Source organism: Balaenoptera borealis, assembly GCF_965194805.1.
Source record: "Balaenoptera borealis genome assembly, chromosome: 7".
NCBI classification, from domain to species: domain Eukaryota; kingdom Metazoa; phylum Chordata; class Mammalia; order Artiodactyla; family Balaenopteridae; genus Balaenoptera; species Balaenoptera borealis.
This window is the reverse complement of record NC_138864.1, coordinates 10841971-10854416: the sequence shown is the minus strand read 5'-3', so window position 1 is coordinate 10854416 and position 12446 is coordinate 10841971. Positions and strand designations below refer to the sequence as shown.

General features: G+C 59.7%; 1 protein-coding gene across 2 annotated transcripts; it reads left to right on the top strand.

Annotated features, from left to right (window-relative positions):
- Positions 1–71: 71 nt before the first annotated feature.
- DBNL (drebrin like) lies at positions 72–12407 on the top strand. 2 transcript variants are annotated; one of them, XM_082399635.1, is made up of 13 exons: positions 72–205; positions 3843–3898; positions 5706–5818; positions 6429–6503; positions 7507–7653; positions 8434–8511; positions 8835–8986; positions 9103–9148; positions 9521–9614; positions 10212–10307; positions 10410–10522; positions 10774–10870; positions 11352–12407. In XM_082399635.1, the coding sequence occupies exons 1-13, from the start codon at positions 123–125 to the stop codon at positions 11489–11491; spliced, it is 1290 nt and encodes a 429-aa protein (XP_082255761.1). In that variant the 5' UTR covers positions 72–122; the 3' UTR covers positions 11492–12407. The 2 variants fall into 2 exon arrangements, with proteins under 2 accessions (XP_082255761.1, XP_082255760.1); XM_082399634.1 differs by having other exon boundaries at positions 9100–9148.
- The last annotated feature ends 39 nt before the right edge of the window (positions 12408–12446 follow it).

The following is a 12446-nucleotide window of genomic DNA, read 5'->3' as shown; positions in this document are numbered from 1 at the left end:
TCCGCTTCCGGCCGTAGGGGCGGGGCTTCCGGCCGACGGGCGGGGCGTGGGGCCGCCTTGGGCGGCCCGGGCCCGGAAGCGGCGGCGGTGGCGGCTGCGGCGCGGACACCGCGGGGTTGGCCATGGCTGTGAACTTGAGCCGGAACGGGCCGGCGCTGAAGGAGGCCTACGAGCAAGTGGTCAACGAGAAGTCCCCGACCGACTGGTGGGCGCCGAGGCGGCCTGGGGCGGGCCGGGAGCGGGCTGGGGCCAGGGGAGCCAGGGGGCGCGGAGCCGTGTCTGCCCCGCACCTGCGCCACACCCCGGGGGGAGCGGTCCCCACCCTGTCTCCCCTTGCCCCACCGTGCGTGGGCAGGTTAAACCCGGCGTGGGGGTCCGGTGAGTCCCCAGCCCTTCCGCTCCGCTGGCCACCGGTCTCGGCCCTGCGGGCCTCGTTGATGCATCGTGTTCCTGGCTGTGCTTGAGTGCTTCGCCAGGTTCTCCTTTCTTGCCCGGGGACTTCCCTGGACAAAGGGGCCCTCCACAGCCCTCCTTGAGAAAGCGGAAGCTGCGCCCGGCTTCTTCCAAACGCTGTGCTCAGGGATGGGACTCTGAGGGTGGTCTGGCAGCCTTGCTTTGGAGATGTCAAGCAGGAAGGTGGAGGGGTTTAAGGCCCTGGTTCCCTGTGAATATGTATTTGAGAACCTCCCTTTCTCCAAGAAGAACATACTTCATATTCCTGAGCCATGGGGAGATGAAGGAAAGGACGATGCTGGGTATGTGTTTGGAAAAAGGTCCCATCTCCCCTCCACCTCCCAGGGACATCCTTTCCTAGGCTGTCGGTGTTAGGGGCTTTATCGTACTGGCAGCCTGGATCTGAAGTCTCTGGGAGAGCCCGGGGCAGCCCTCACATAGGGTCAGCTGTCTGTCCTGCAACTAGGGTTGCTTTTTGCATGGTAATTCTCTGTTACCTTCCTTTTTGCTTAAATTGTGTTCACTGACCAGCTTTGAGAACTTGTACTTCCAAGAAGTATGCTGAGTACGATGGAGTAAGGTGACCAGCTTTGGGGCGGGAGCCTTTTCCCATTGCCTAGGGAGGGGCCCTCTGGGCGCGGCTGAGCTACTGTGGCTCTCTCCACTTGTCAGGTGCTACTGCTTTCGCGTGTCTGCTTTCCCTGGTGCCCAGTACAGAGCGGCTTTTGTACAGTGTACTGTTGTGACACTGAGGACATTGTTGCCTTGCCTTGCCTTCACCCCCAGGCCTTTTAGGGAAGAGCTTCAGGACACCAGCTGCCTGGGTCTGCAGAATCTCTGGGGCCACGTCGATGTGGGCAGGTCCCCATTCACTAGCTGAAAAAATATCTAGACCCATGTCACTTCCCTGCTTAAGCTCTGCAGTGGCTTCCTGTTGCATCATAAACACAGCCTGGACTCTTTGCCATGGCCGACAGGCTCCTGACCGCCCCTCCTGTTTACCGTGCTGTGGTCACACCTGTTTACCACCACTCTAGCTTGCTTGCTTTTCCTTAAACTTGCAAAGCTGTTTTCTCCTCACAGGCCTTGTTCTTTCTGCTTCCTCTGCCTGGAGCGCCTTTCCACATCATCCTAGGGGGCTCTCCAAACTTCCTTTCTCAGCTCTGATGTTGCCGTTTTGGGGAGGCCTTTCCGAACTCCTGCCTCCGTGGCTGTAGTCACATTTTCCCATCTCCCTGGCTGACTGCCTTCAGGCATGCACCAGACACCCTCACCGATTTTCTTGTCACCTTTGCTCTTCACCAGAAAGGGTGGGGTGGTCCCCACCTCTGTCCCTGATGTAGGGGTACTGAGAGCGGTGCGGAAAAAGTGGCAGAGGATATCAGAGCAAGAAGAGGTGCTCTCCGGTTTGGCGGGTCGTAAAAAGCTCCGCGTGCAGAGTGGGTGCATTGGGCCAGGCCCTGGAGCCGGGTGGGATGGACAGCGGCTGCAGCATCAGCTCTCCGTGCCGGCCCTCTCTCCTGGCTCCCCCAGGTTGTTCTTCCCCTGGGTCGTGGCGTGTCTGCTCGCTTCCTGCACCCACTGCACTATCTGACAGTACGTTAGTGTTGGTGCGCGTGTGCGTGTGTGTTTTGTGTGTCTCCCATTAGAAAGTAAGTTCCGCGGGCAGGGCCTCTTAGGGATTATCTGTGGCTGCATTCCCATCGCTAGCAAGCCGCAGGTTCTCAGATTAGGCTTTTGGCAAGTGACTGAATTACAAGATGCCCAGTGCCCCATACTCCTTGTGCTATATGCCTGCACAAGCCAACGCACCATTTTTTTTTTTCATGTCGGTTTGAAAGAAGGGTTGTTTGATTGAATGTGGGGTGAGCCTCTGAACCGGGAACATTCAGGAAGGTGGCTCAGGCTGGAGCCCAGGGTGGAGGGGAATGAAGTCAGAGGGGTAGGTGGCAGGCACGGAGCGTGGCCTTTGCTAGCCGCTGGATCCCTTCTTGGAAGAGCTAAGCTGAGCAGCCGTCTCTGTTTCTTGCTGCTGGTCCGGTGCCCCTGTCTTCTGCAGCCAGGGGCTTCTTGCCTCCAGGAGGAAGGCTGGTCAGGACTCTGGCCACCAGAGTCTGGATGTCTGCCACCACCCAAGTCTTCTTTTTCCCTGTTTTTTTCTGAGTGTTTCTCTCCTTCTGCACTCTCTCCCCTCTGCCGGGAAGCAGTGGTTCTTTCCTGGCAGTCTGTGCTCCGTCCCAGCCAGATCTCTGGACCTGGGTCTAATTTCTTCTGACTTTCTCAGGCTTAGGCAGCTCTGCCCAGTGGCATTAGCGAGGCCCTGGGGAAGCTGAGTGGAAGTTGACATGGCTCCTGTCAGACTGTGGACCCTGGAGCTTCTGTCCGGCGCGCCTCAGCAGGCCTGTGCCGTGGAGCGTGGGGAGATGATACCCCAGACCGGGTTTTGCCTTTGACTTGCTGTCCGGTGGATTAGCACCCTCACCTGGTGGTCTGCCGGCACTCCCTGGAGCTCAGCCGCCGCAGGGTTCATGCCGATGTCTGGGCTTCGTGTGGACTGCTCAGAAGCCACCTATTCTAGAATGTTCTCTTTGAGTGACCTTTGTTCTGGTCAAGGGACCTTCCGTGGCCCAGATTTAATACAGTTTCCCATAATTTATAAGCCCAAATCTTTACCAGAGTTCTTGTGAATAATTAGGCTTATAGGAGAAGGGCGGTGTGACCTAGGGTCACCTGTGGAGACCTAAGGCTCTGCTAGATATAGCACTTGCCCAGACAGGGAGCCTGTCTTGTGAGGGGCCTGACTTCATGTTGAGTCATGGCCCCTGTGGTTTCCAAGGCCCTACGCAACCGATAAAAGCCTGTGTTTGCTGGAAGAGCCTCAGGCCAGGCGGACCTGCTCCACCAACCTTTCAGCCTTCCCGGAAGACCACAGATAGACACAGGCTCATTGAAAATGCACGTATTTCTCCTTCCTGCTTCTCCTCGGGGTGCTTTGGTTTCAGGAATATGCGGATATCTTTTGTTTGTTCAAATTCACATACATGGTAGCTAGGTGAGTATTTCACACATAAATGTGTAGAAGGTTGCCGTAAAACTTCACAGCTCAGTTTCCTTCCGAGTAGATGTATGCGCCCCGTCTCCGTAGGCTTGTGCTCACGACAGGCCGCTCTGGTAAGTCGGGCCAGCTGCAGCCGAGAAGGCTCAGCTCTGGGCGGCCCAGCGGCCTACTGAGATCCTGCCTTGTGTACTTCAGAGTGGGGTCTGTGTCAGCCTACAGGGTTACCGTCCCGCTGAGCTCTTTGGGGTGCAGCGTGAATCCTTGGTGGGCACAGTGGGGACAGATGGTGACCAGGGCACTGGCTGTAGCGCCTGTTTGTGTTTTGTTTCAGGGCCCTCTTTACCTATGAAGGCAACAGCAATGACATCCGTGTGGCTGGCACTGGGGGTGAGTATGATCAAGCGAGGAAGCAGATGGGCTCTTACGGACCGTCAGGAGGCAGAAGCCCGGGAGGGAGGGTGAGGTGCGTGGAGGGGAGAGAGTCGTGACATCCGTGCTCCGTCTCTGCTGGCGTTTCGGCCGTCACGGCGGGAGGCGGGGCACTCAGGGTGCATCGGTGTCCCCTGCGTGTGGCGTGACTGCAGTGACACCCCCCCCTGGCTAAGGGTGGGCCTACCCCTCATCAGCCTCATTCAGTGTTGAGGAATTCCCCGGTCCCCTGATGGGGCTGACTGCAGCCAGCCAGGCAGGACGGAGGCTTCCGCTGAGCAGTGTGGGCCCCCGGCATTCACAGCTCCTCCTGGCCGGCTTCGGGTTTCAGGCGTTTCTAAGTGAAAATACCTTCTCCTTGGCTTTCTCTGCCTGGTGGTGCAAGGCGGCACTGCTCTCTGTCCGTGTTGTAGTTGGGAAGAGCTGCCCTCTCCGGCTTGCAGGCAGCCCAAGGCCTGGCCTGGGCTGCAGCTGGGAGGGTGACAGTCCCGCAGAGCTGGGTGCTGGTGGTGGAGGAGGCGGTGCAGACACGTCCTTCCCTCTGTCCTCTTCCTGGTGGGCCGGGTCTCTGCGGGGCACACCCTCCCCCAGGAGAGGTCACATCAGGGCACACGGTCCGCTGGGACAGGGTGACCTGGAAAAGCGCTCCTCAAATACGGGGTGAAACTGCAGGCCCCCCACCTGATACCCCTGACTCCTCGTTCTCAAGGCCAGCTCACCTGACCTGAGTGACACGGCTTCGCTGTTCAGCGCCTGTTCACTAGCGTGTTCTCTGCTTGCCCCATGAATGGTTCTGGTGACTTGTTGGTAGAAAACGTCTCCCTCTTTGGAGTGCCTCTCCTTGGTGGTCCTCTTTCTAGAGGGACTGCCACTGACGGTGGTCTCAGGTGCAGTGTGATGCCATAGGGGACTGAGAATTGCAGAGTTCAGCTGAGTTTCATACCACCATCCTCAGTGGTATTCACAGGCTCTGCTGTAAGAGCCCAGCGCAGGGCCTCGGGACTGCCCCAGGTTCCGTGGAGCCCTGTGGCTAAAATACCTGATCCAGGTCCTTCTCACAGTCTGAGGGGGTTTGGGATACCTGATGAGAACCCAAAACTCTAGTACATGCTGGGGCTCACAGCCTGAGTGTCAGGGGAGAACGGCATTCCTGGGCCCCATCACTCCCTTATCCCTACTCAGTCTCAGAGCTGAGGCTCTATATGGCGGGAAGTTAACTTCTGCTTGGGACCCTCTGGGTGGCCCTGGAGTCTGAGCAGACGTGGGTAAGGGCAGGGTGACTCACGTCAGGCCCTGTTATTCCAGGGCGGTTTGTGGAGTCCAGGCAATGGTAAAATTGTTGCAGAGCCCCTCCATTTGGAGGTCGGGTGCCTGCCTGGTTTGTAGCATAAATGACATTTTTACTTCCAGAATTACCTGTGGGTTTACACGAGTGGTTTTTAGACTAGTGTGGCTTACAAAATCACCTGAGGTGCCTTTCCTTCCTTCCTCCCTCCCTCCCTTCCTTCGTCTTCATTGCTTCTTAGGGGCTTTCTCTAGTTGTGGTGAGCGGGGCTGAGGTGCATTTCACAAATGCAGATCCTGGGTCCCATCCAGTTCTCGTAAGTCAGCTTAGTGCGGGTAGGCCTAGGAATCTGATTCAGATGCAGATGGGGCTGAGGACCCTGGTTTAGAGGCAGCTGGGGTTTCCTTTCCTGAGGGACTAGGTGCCAGGGTGGGCGTGGGGTGCCTGGCCTGCCCCTGACTCTCCTTGTGACTGCTGCAGAGGGGGGCCTGGAGGAAATGGTGGAGGAGCTCAACAGTGGGAAGGTGATGTACGCCTTCTGCAGAGTGAAGGACCCCAACTCCGGCCTGCCCAAGTTTGTCCTCATCAACTGGGTATGTGGAACTTGAGGGCTTCCGAGTTCTCATCTAGGTGTGACCCGGAAAAACTCCCTTTTCTTCTTTCGTGCTTTGCCTTTTGTGACTGGAGCAGAAGAGGACTTGACTTTAGAACAGCTTGAATCTGGTGAATGAACAGAATAGTGGATTAATTCAGTGTGGCCCAAAGAATACCTGGGGCCTTGCTAGTGTAGAATTCACTGTTCCAGCCCAGAACTGCTCCTGTGCAATGGAGTACACACAGCCACAGGACACTCACGTTCTTGTCCCCTTCAGGTAGTCACCCTGAGGGAGCAGAGTGCCTGGATAAGGGCTGGGAGGGCGCTGGGAGTGTAGGACGGGGGCTCTCATGAAGCGGAGCCCCCGGGTGGGGACTAGGGAGTTCTAAGGCAGCGCCCCACAGTGGACGCTGGCGACCGTCCTGCTCCAAGAGCCTCCCCGACTCGGGGGTGTGGGGGCTCACCGTGTCCTCTGCTTTGGGGTTGTGGTTTGCTCCTTCCCGGGACACAGGGAAACTGCCGAGTCCCTGGAGTGGGCAGTGGCTTTGCGGGGAGTCCTGGGTCACACCGAGGAACTGGCGGCTCATGCTGCGTGTGTTGTGTTGCAGACCGGCGAGGGCGTGAATGACGTGCGGAAGGGAGCGTGCGCCAACCACGTCAGCACCATGGCCAGCTTCCTGAAGGTGAGGGCTGCTCCGTGCAGGGCCTCGCAGAGTTCACCAGGTCCCGAGGTTCCAGGGTGTGAGTGAGCGGGCATCACAGCCGGAGGTGGAAGTGTGCCTCACGTCCCGATGCTGTGTCTGGACTTCAGGGCGTAGCCAGAGGCTGCTCTCCTCTTGCCCAGGAGGTAGCCAGGGCCACCTGCAAGCTGGCTTCAGCGGGAAGGAAGGGCGAAGGACCTTGAGGAGGCCCTGCTGGAGCTGGTCTTGGGGTGGGGCTAGGCCTTGGGTTGCATTTGTTTTATGAGCACAGACTTCTAGCAGTACTGGCAGGACTTGGAGGAGAAGGCGGGTTGCTTCTGCTCACAGCCTCAGCGTGCACGTTCCCTTTAAGGCATTCTTTTCTAGTCCATTTCTGCACGTGTTTATTTCAGTCATCATGTAATGGAACCTTGTTTAATTTCAAAAGCATTTGTATCAAAAAGCATGTGTTGTTCACTTGTCAGCTAACTCTTTGCATTTCTTTGGTTACTGGCAAGGAGGCTCAGGACTTTGATTTCTGGTTCTGCCCACACTTCTTCAGACGCACCTCAGTTTCTCCATCTAGGAGCCGAAAGAGAAGGTCCCGAGCTTATTGGTATTTAGTAACAGCAAGGTCCTAGTTCTCACTTCTCAAGAAGAAATCAGTAACTTGCTTTCTGTAGAAAATGTGCTTGTTTCCAGGTGACTTTTAAGGTTGGATTTCATTCACTAGAAAGAAGCCCTTTAATGCCGGGGCTGTCTTGTAGCACCACAGAACAGGCCACACCGTGGAGGGCAGGGGCCTCGCACGCAGGCTGGGACAAGAACGATGGCTTTCCCTCAGCTGGCTTTCCGGAGGCCTTGGGGAGAGCGTGCCTTGGTTCCTGGCAGGGTCTCCTGACCCTGAGCGCGGTGCAGCCGCTGTGCCGTGCGGACCGAGGTGTGCGGCCTGTCCTCTCCTGGGGTTGCGGTGCTTTTTGTTCATGAAGTGCCGCTCCTGCTGCAGGGGGCCCACGTGACCATCAACGCCAGGGCCGAGGAGGACGTGGAGCCCGAGTGCATCATGCAGAAGGTGGCCAGGGCCTCAGGGGCCAACTACACCTTCCACAGAGAGGGCAGCCGCTTCCAGGACACGGGCCCCCAGGCCCCAGTGGTGAGTGCTCTGTGGGCCCGAGGTGGCCGGGCAGGAGCGTGCAGTTCTAGCTGCCGGACCGATCAGACCCGCCCTCAGCGCTTGCTCCCTCGGGGGCTGGGCTCCCCCTGCCTGGCTTCCGGTCCTGGAGCCGGACTGCGGTGCAGACGGTGACCCCGAGCCGGACAGGAGCAAGGGCTGCCTCCTGGTGAGGCGGGTGCTGGTGGGCATGAGGCATGGCCTTTGACCCTGCCTGGTAGTTCCAGAGCCTCTTATGTGTGGTCAGAGGGTCTCTGCAGGGAAATTCCGTCCACCCTCCAGGCCATGGCCCCAGAGTGTCCTGTGCCGCCCTGGACGCTGGTTGCTTTGGAGAAACTTCTGGTGGTGGACAGGGCAGGCCCCTCTGAGTTGTGGGCACACGGACGCCTGTGGGCCTGTGGTCTGGTGCGGGATGGGAGCTGGGGTTCTTGGAGACCCTGGGGGTGCTGCCGTGGCAGTCAGCTGTCTGAGGGGCCCCTGTCCAGAGGCCTGCCTCAGAACTGCCCCGCCTCCAGGACTCTCAGGCAGGCCAAGGGGCCTTTCCTGCCTTGGCTTCCATCCGCAGGGGCCTGGTGCAGTGTTGTCCGGGGCTGAGCTTCCCCACTTGCAGTTTCCAGGGCCTTTCACGCCCTCTAGGTATCAGCCTCCTCAAGGGTCACTGGGCCAGGCACCACTCCCTCTGCCAGGTGCCAGCCTAACAGTTCTTACCTGCGTTCTGTGTGCCTGTCAATGACCCTGTAGTGACTTCTCCGTCCCCCTCAGGGCTCTGTGTACCAGAAGACCAACGCTGTGTCTGAGATCAAAAGAGTTGGCAAAGACAGCTTCTGGGCCAAAGCAGAGGTAAGTGTCGCCCAGGGCATGAGGATGAGAGCTGGCATTTGGTCTGTTCCTGTGTGCACCAGCCAGGAAATGGTTTACTTGCTGTGTCTCAGTTTTTCTTACAATAAGCTCATAGAACAGATGTCCCTGGTAGCACCCACGTGCAGATGGTTGAACTGAGGGTTAGAGGCGTTAGGGAACAAGGCCAGTGAGTGCTGCTGTAGAGCCCACGCTTGACCACGGCCCGTGCAGGCTGCCTGCGTAGGCCGGGGGTGAGAGGGCGGGTCCATGCGGCCGGCAGCGCAGAGGCCGAGTGGGGCAGCCGCCCGCGGCTCTCCCTGCAGAAGGAGGAGGAGAACCGCAGGCTGGAGGAGAAGCGGCGGGCGGAGGAGGAGCGCCAGCGGCTGGAGCAGGAGCGCCGAGAGCGGGAGCTGCGCGAGGCCGCGCTCCGGGAGCAGCGCTATCAGGGGCAGGGCGGCGAGGCCGGGCCCCAGAGGTGAGGCGGGGCTGCCCCGGGACCTTCTCTCCTCCTCCCTAGGAGCGTCCCCCAGGGGCAGGTGAGGGGGGGGCCCGAGGCCGGGCCGTAGCTCTTCCCTCTGCCCCTCCCAGCAGGAAGTGGGAGCCGCGTGAAGCGCTTTCAAGGAACAGAGAGGAGCAGGTGAGTCTTGGACGCCCCCACCTTGAGGGGCCAAAGGGACGCACGCGGGTCCCCGGGGCGGGGCGTGTGGGTCCCTCCAGATGCGCACACCCCGCCCAGCAGACCTGGGGGAGGGGCTTACTGGGAGGGGCCTGCAGCCTGCTGGGGCAGATTAGAACGTGGGACACGTGGTGTGTCAGGGCCGTCAGTGGAGAGGAGAGCCACGGGCAGAAGCTCAGCCCGGCACGGACCTCCGCCTGGTCCTGGCAGAGGCCTGTGAGCCCCTCAGCTTTGGTGTTTTGCTTCCTGACCCCCTGCACAGCTGCACGGAGCCGGGCAGGCCGATGGCTCCCGGATCCTCATTCACTGCCGGCTCCGTGCGCGCTCCTTCAGGAGCCTGTCTGTCCACAGCCAGCACACCCACGGGAGATTTTCAAGCAGAAGGAGAGGGCCGTGTCCACCACGTCCACCTCCAGCCCCCAGCCAGGTGAGACTTCCCTCTGCGCCCAGCTGTGAGGCAGGGGAAGGCTGAAGGGGAGCCTGGGGTCCCAGGGCAGGGCCCCCTGACTTAGAGACAGACGTATCAGAAGGTGAAAGGGATGAGTAAGGAGAGCCCGTGCTCATGAGGGTCGCTTCTGGCACGGGAGCCGGGGACCCAGGTGTCCCCTTCCTGCTCTTGACCTGGTGGGACAGGAGGGGCCGTGTGTGGCTCTAGAGTGGACACCCTCCAGCCCCGGCCCTGTAAGCCCCCCGACGTTGGGCTGTTGGCTGGGTCTCAGGGACCTGCATCAGTCACCTCTCTGGCCCCCAAAGGCTATATCGGACTGCACTGCTGGTCCGCTCTCCAGCACTGCACACGGCCCCCAAGGGGCTGCTTGGAGTGTACGATGTGTGTGTGACGTGTGTACAGCGGGTGGTGTTCCTGCAGCTGCTGCATGTCTCCGTTCGCTCCCTGCGTGACAGCCGCCGTCCCAGAACAGGTCCACCCTCCGGGCAGTGCAGGGCACAGAAGGGGCAGAGAGGGCTCGGTTCTAACCCCCTTTCCAGCAGTGTGACGTCTTCAGTGTTTACCGTTGGTTTGCAGGCAAGCTGAGGAGCCCCTTCCTGCAGAAGCAGCTCACCCAGCCGGAGAGCCCCCTCAGCAGAGAGTCAGCTCACGCCACCTCAAGGCCCGGGGCAGGCAAGGCTCTCGGCTGCCCTGTGGGGGGTTGGGGGTGGGAGGGAGACGTGGCGTGTCCTCTCCCCTCCCCTGGCTCAGAGTGGGCCGTGTCCTCCCGTGCAGATCTCCGCGAGGAGCCGGCGCCCAGCGCCCCTCCGTGCTCGGTGCCGGTGGAAGAGGAGGCCGTGTACGAGGAGCCCCCAGAGCAGGAGACCCTCTATGAGGAGCCGCCAGTGGTGGGTTCTCTGCAGCAGGGCAGATGTGTGAAGGGCCCGCGTGCCCAGAAACGCGCTCCTTGGCCGTGCCCATCACGGGATGCCTGACTTTTCCGTGGCGCACTACCTGTGAATTACCTTGTTTAATTTTGGAGCATCCTGTGCCCCGTGTGCCCTCCCTGCAAGTCTGCCGTGAGCCCTGGTCACAGGCAGGGTTGAATCTGGGTAACCACGATCCCAGACTTCTCTTCTTCTTTCCCATCCGTGGGCAGGTGCAGCAGCAAGATACCAGCTCTGAGCGCATTGACCACTACCCGGGGCTGAGTGGGAAAGGGCTCTGTGCCCGGGCCCTGTATGACTACCAGGCAGGTAACGTGCTGCAGCTCTGCCACCTCAAACCACGGGGCCCAAGATCAGGAGGCAGGATTTGCGGACTCCCTCAAGGGGATAGCCCCGGGGCGTGTCGGAAGTGAAGACAGGAGGGTGAGGAGGGAGAGGGGGTGGGTGCCCTGCCCAGCTCAGGCCTCCCCACGTGCTCCGGGCAGCTACTTGCTGTCCACTGGTGTGAATCCCAGTTGCCCGCCTTGTTCTAGTGCCAGGAAGTGTGACCAGAGAAGAGGGGCCAGGCCTGGATGCCGGTGCCCGTGCTGGCCCTGGGTAGAGGCCTCGGGGAGCAGGCTGATGTGTGGAAGTGCTGTTCTCCAGCCTTTTGCTGGGACACTGAGCGCAGGGCCAGGCCCTGTAGGAAGGTGTGTACTGGGGGAATGGCCACAGGAGCGGCATCAGGACAGGCTGAGGGCTGGCTGTCCCAGAGCCCTCAGCGCCGCATCTGGGCTCCCCTTCTTTGCAGCCGATGAGACCGAGATCTCCTTTGACCCCGAGAACCTCATCACGGGCATTGAGGTGATTGACGAAGGCTGGTGGCGTGGCTATGGGCCAGACGGCCACTTTGGCATGTTTCCCGCCAACTACGTGGAGCTCATTGAGTAAGGACCCCTGACTGCCGGCCGAAGCCGAGGGCTGTCCTTCCCTTCCCCACCCAGACGTGATTTCCTTGTTGCTGGAAGAGGTGGCGTGAGGGTTGTGTACGGCACTTTTCTAGGAATGGGATCCCCTGATGAGGGCAGGCCCTCGGGCTCCCTCTGGCTTGGGTGGCTCGGCCTCTGTTGCCCCAAATGCAGCAATAACCTGGTGATCTCCAAACGCACTTCCAACAGCTTCCCAAGTCCTCCCAACCAGCCTGGTCCTTGACCCCCAACAGAAGACATTGAGCCAAGCCCTGCCCAGGGCCAGCCTCTCAGTGACCTCTTCCCAAGGAGTATGGCACTGCCAGTCTCTGGGGGTGGGTCTGAGCAGGGGCATCTACAGGTCTCCTTCTGCACTTGCCTTTTTTTCCTTTTCCTCTTGGCTTTAAGGGACGGTGTCTATAGCTATCAGTGACCCTTGGGAACAGTGAACTTAGAGTTTATGACCAAAGTCAGAGTGGGTCATGACAGTTTTGGTAGCAGTCTTTCTGGAACCTGCTCTGTGCTCCCCATTTCTCTGTCCCTCTTCCTGGGCTCTGGGCAGTGGAGATAGGGACAACCAAGCCCCCATCTAAGTACGTGAAGGAAGAGGTGAAAACATCAACAGACACTGCGTGTCCTTCCACGTGGCTCGCTCTTGTCTGCTGGCCCCGGTGTGCACCTCAGTTGATACGGTTTAGAGAAAGTAACCATGGTGGCCTGTTCCTACTGTCTTTCCTTCTTTCTGCCCCAGCCCACCCGTGTCTGCTTCTGGAGTAAGAATTGCCCCACGCGGCCCTAGCTCCGAGCCCTCCTGTTGTAGCCCTCACGTGTGCACCCTCAGACCCCTGACCAACCCTTAGCCATCTGGAAGAGGCATAAAGGTCAACGTGTGACTGCAAGTCAGCCGCCCGCGTTTCAGTTCCGTGGGAGGGGCCGAG

Bases quoted from the DNA above. Each gene is read 5' to 3' on its own strand.
- DBNL (XM_082399634.1), top strand. From the start codon at position 123: ATGGCTGTGAACTTGAGCCGGAACGGGCCGGCGCTGAAGGAGGCCTAC. The intron at 3,899-5,705 runs GTGAGTATGATC...TGACTGCTGCAG, and splicing joins CCGTGTGGCTGGCACTGGGG to AGGGGGGCCTGGAGGAAATG. The intron at 10,871-11,351 runs GTAACGTGCTGC...CCTTCTTTGCAG, and splicing joins CCTGTATGACTACCAGGCAG to CCGATGAGACCGAGATCTCC.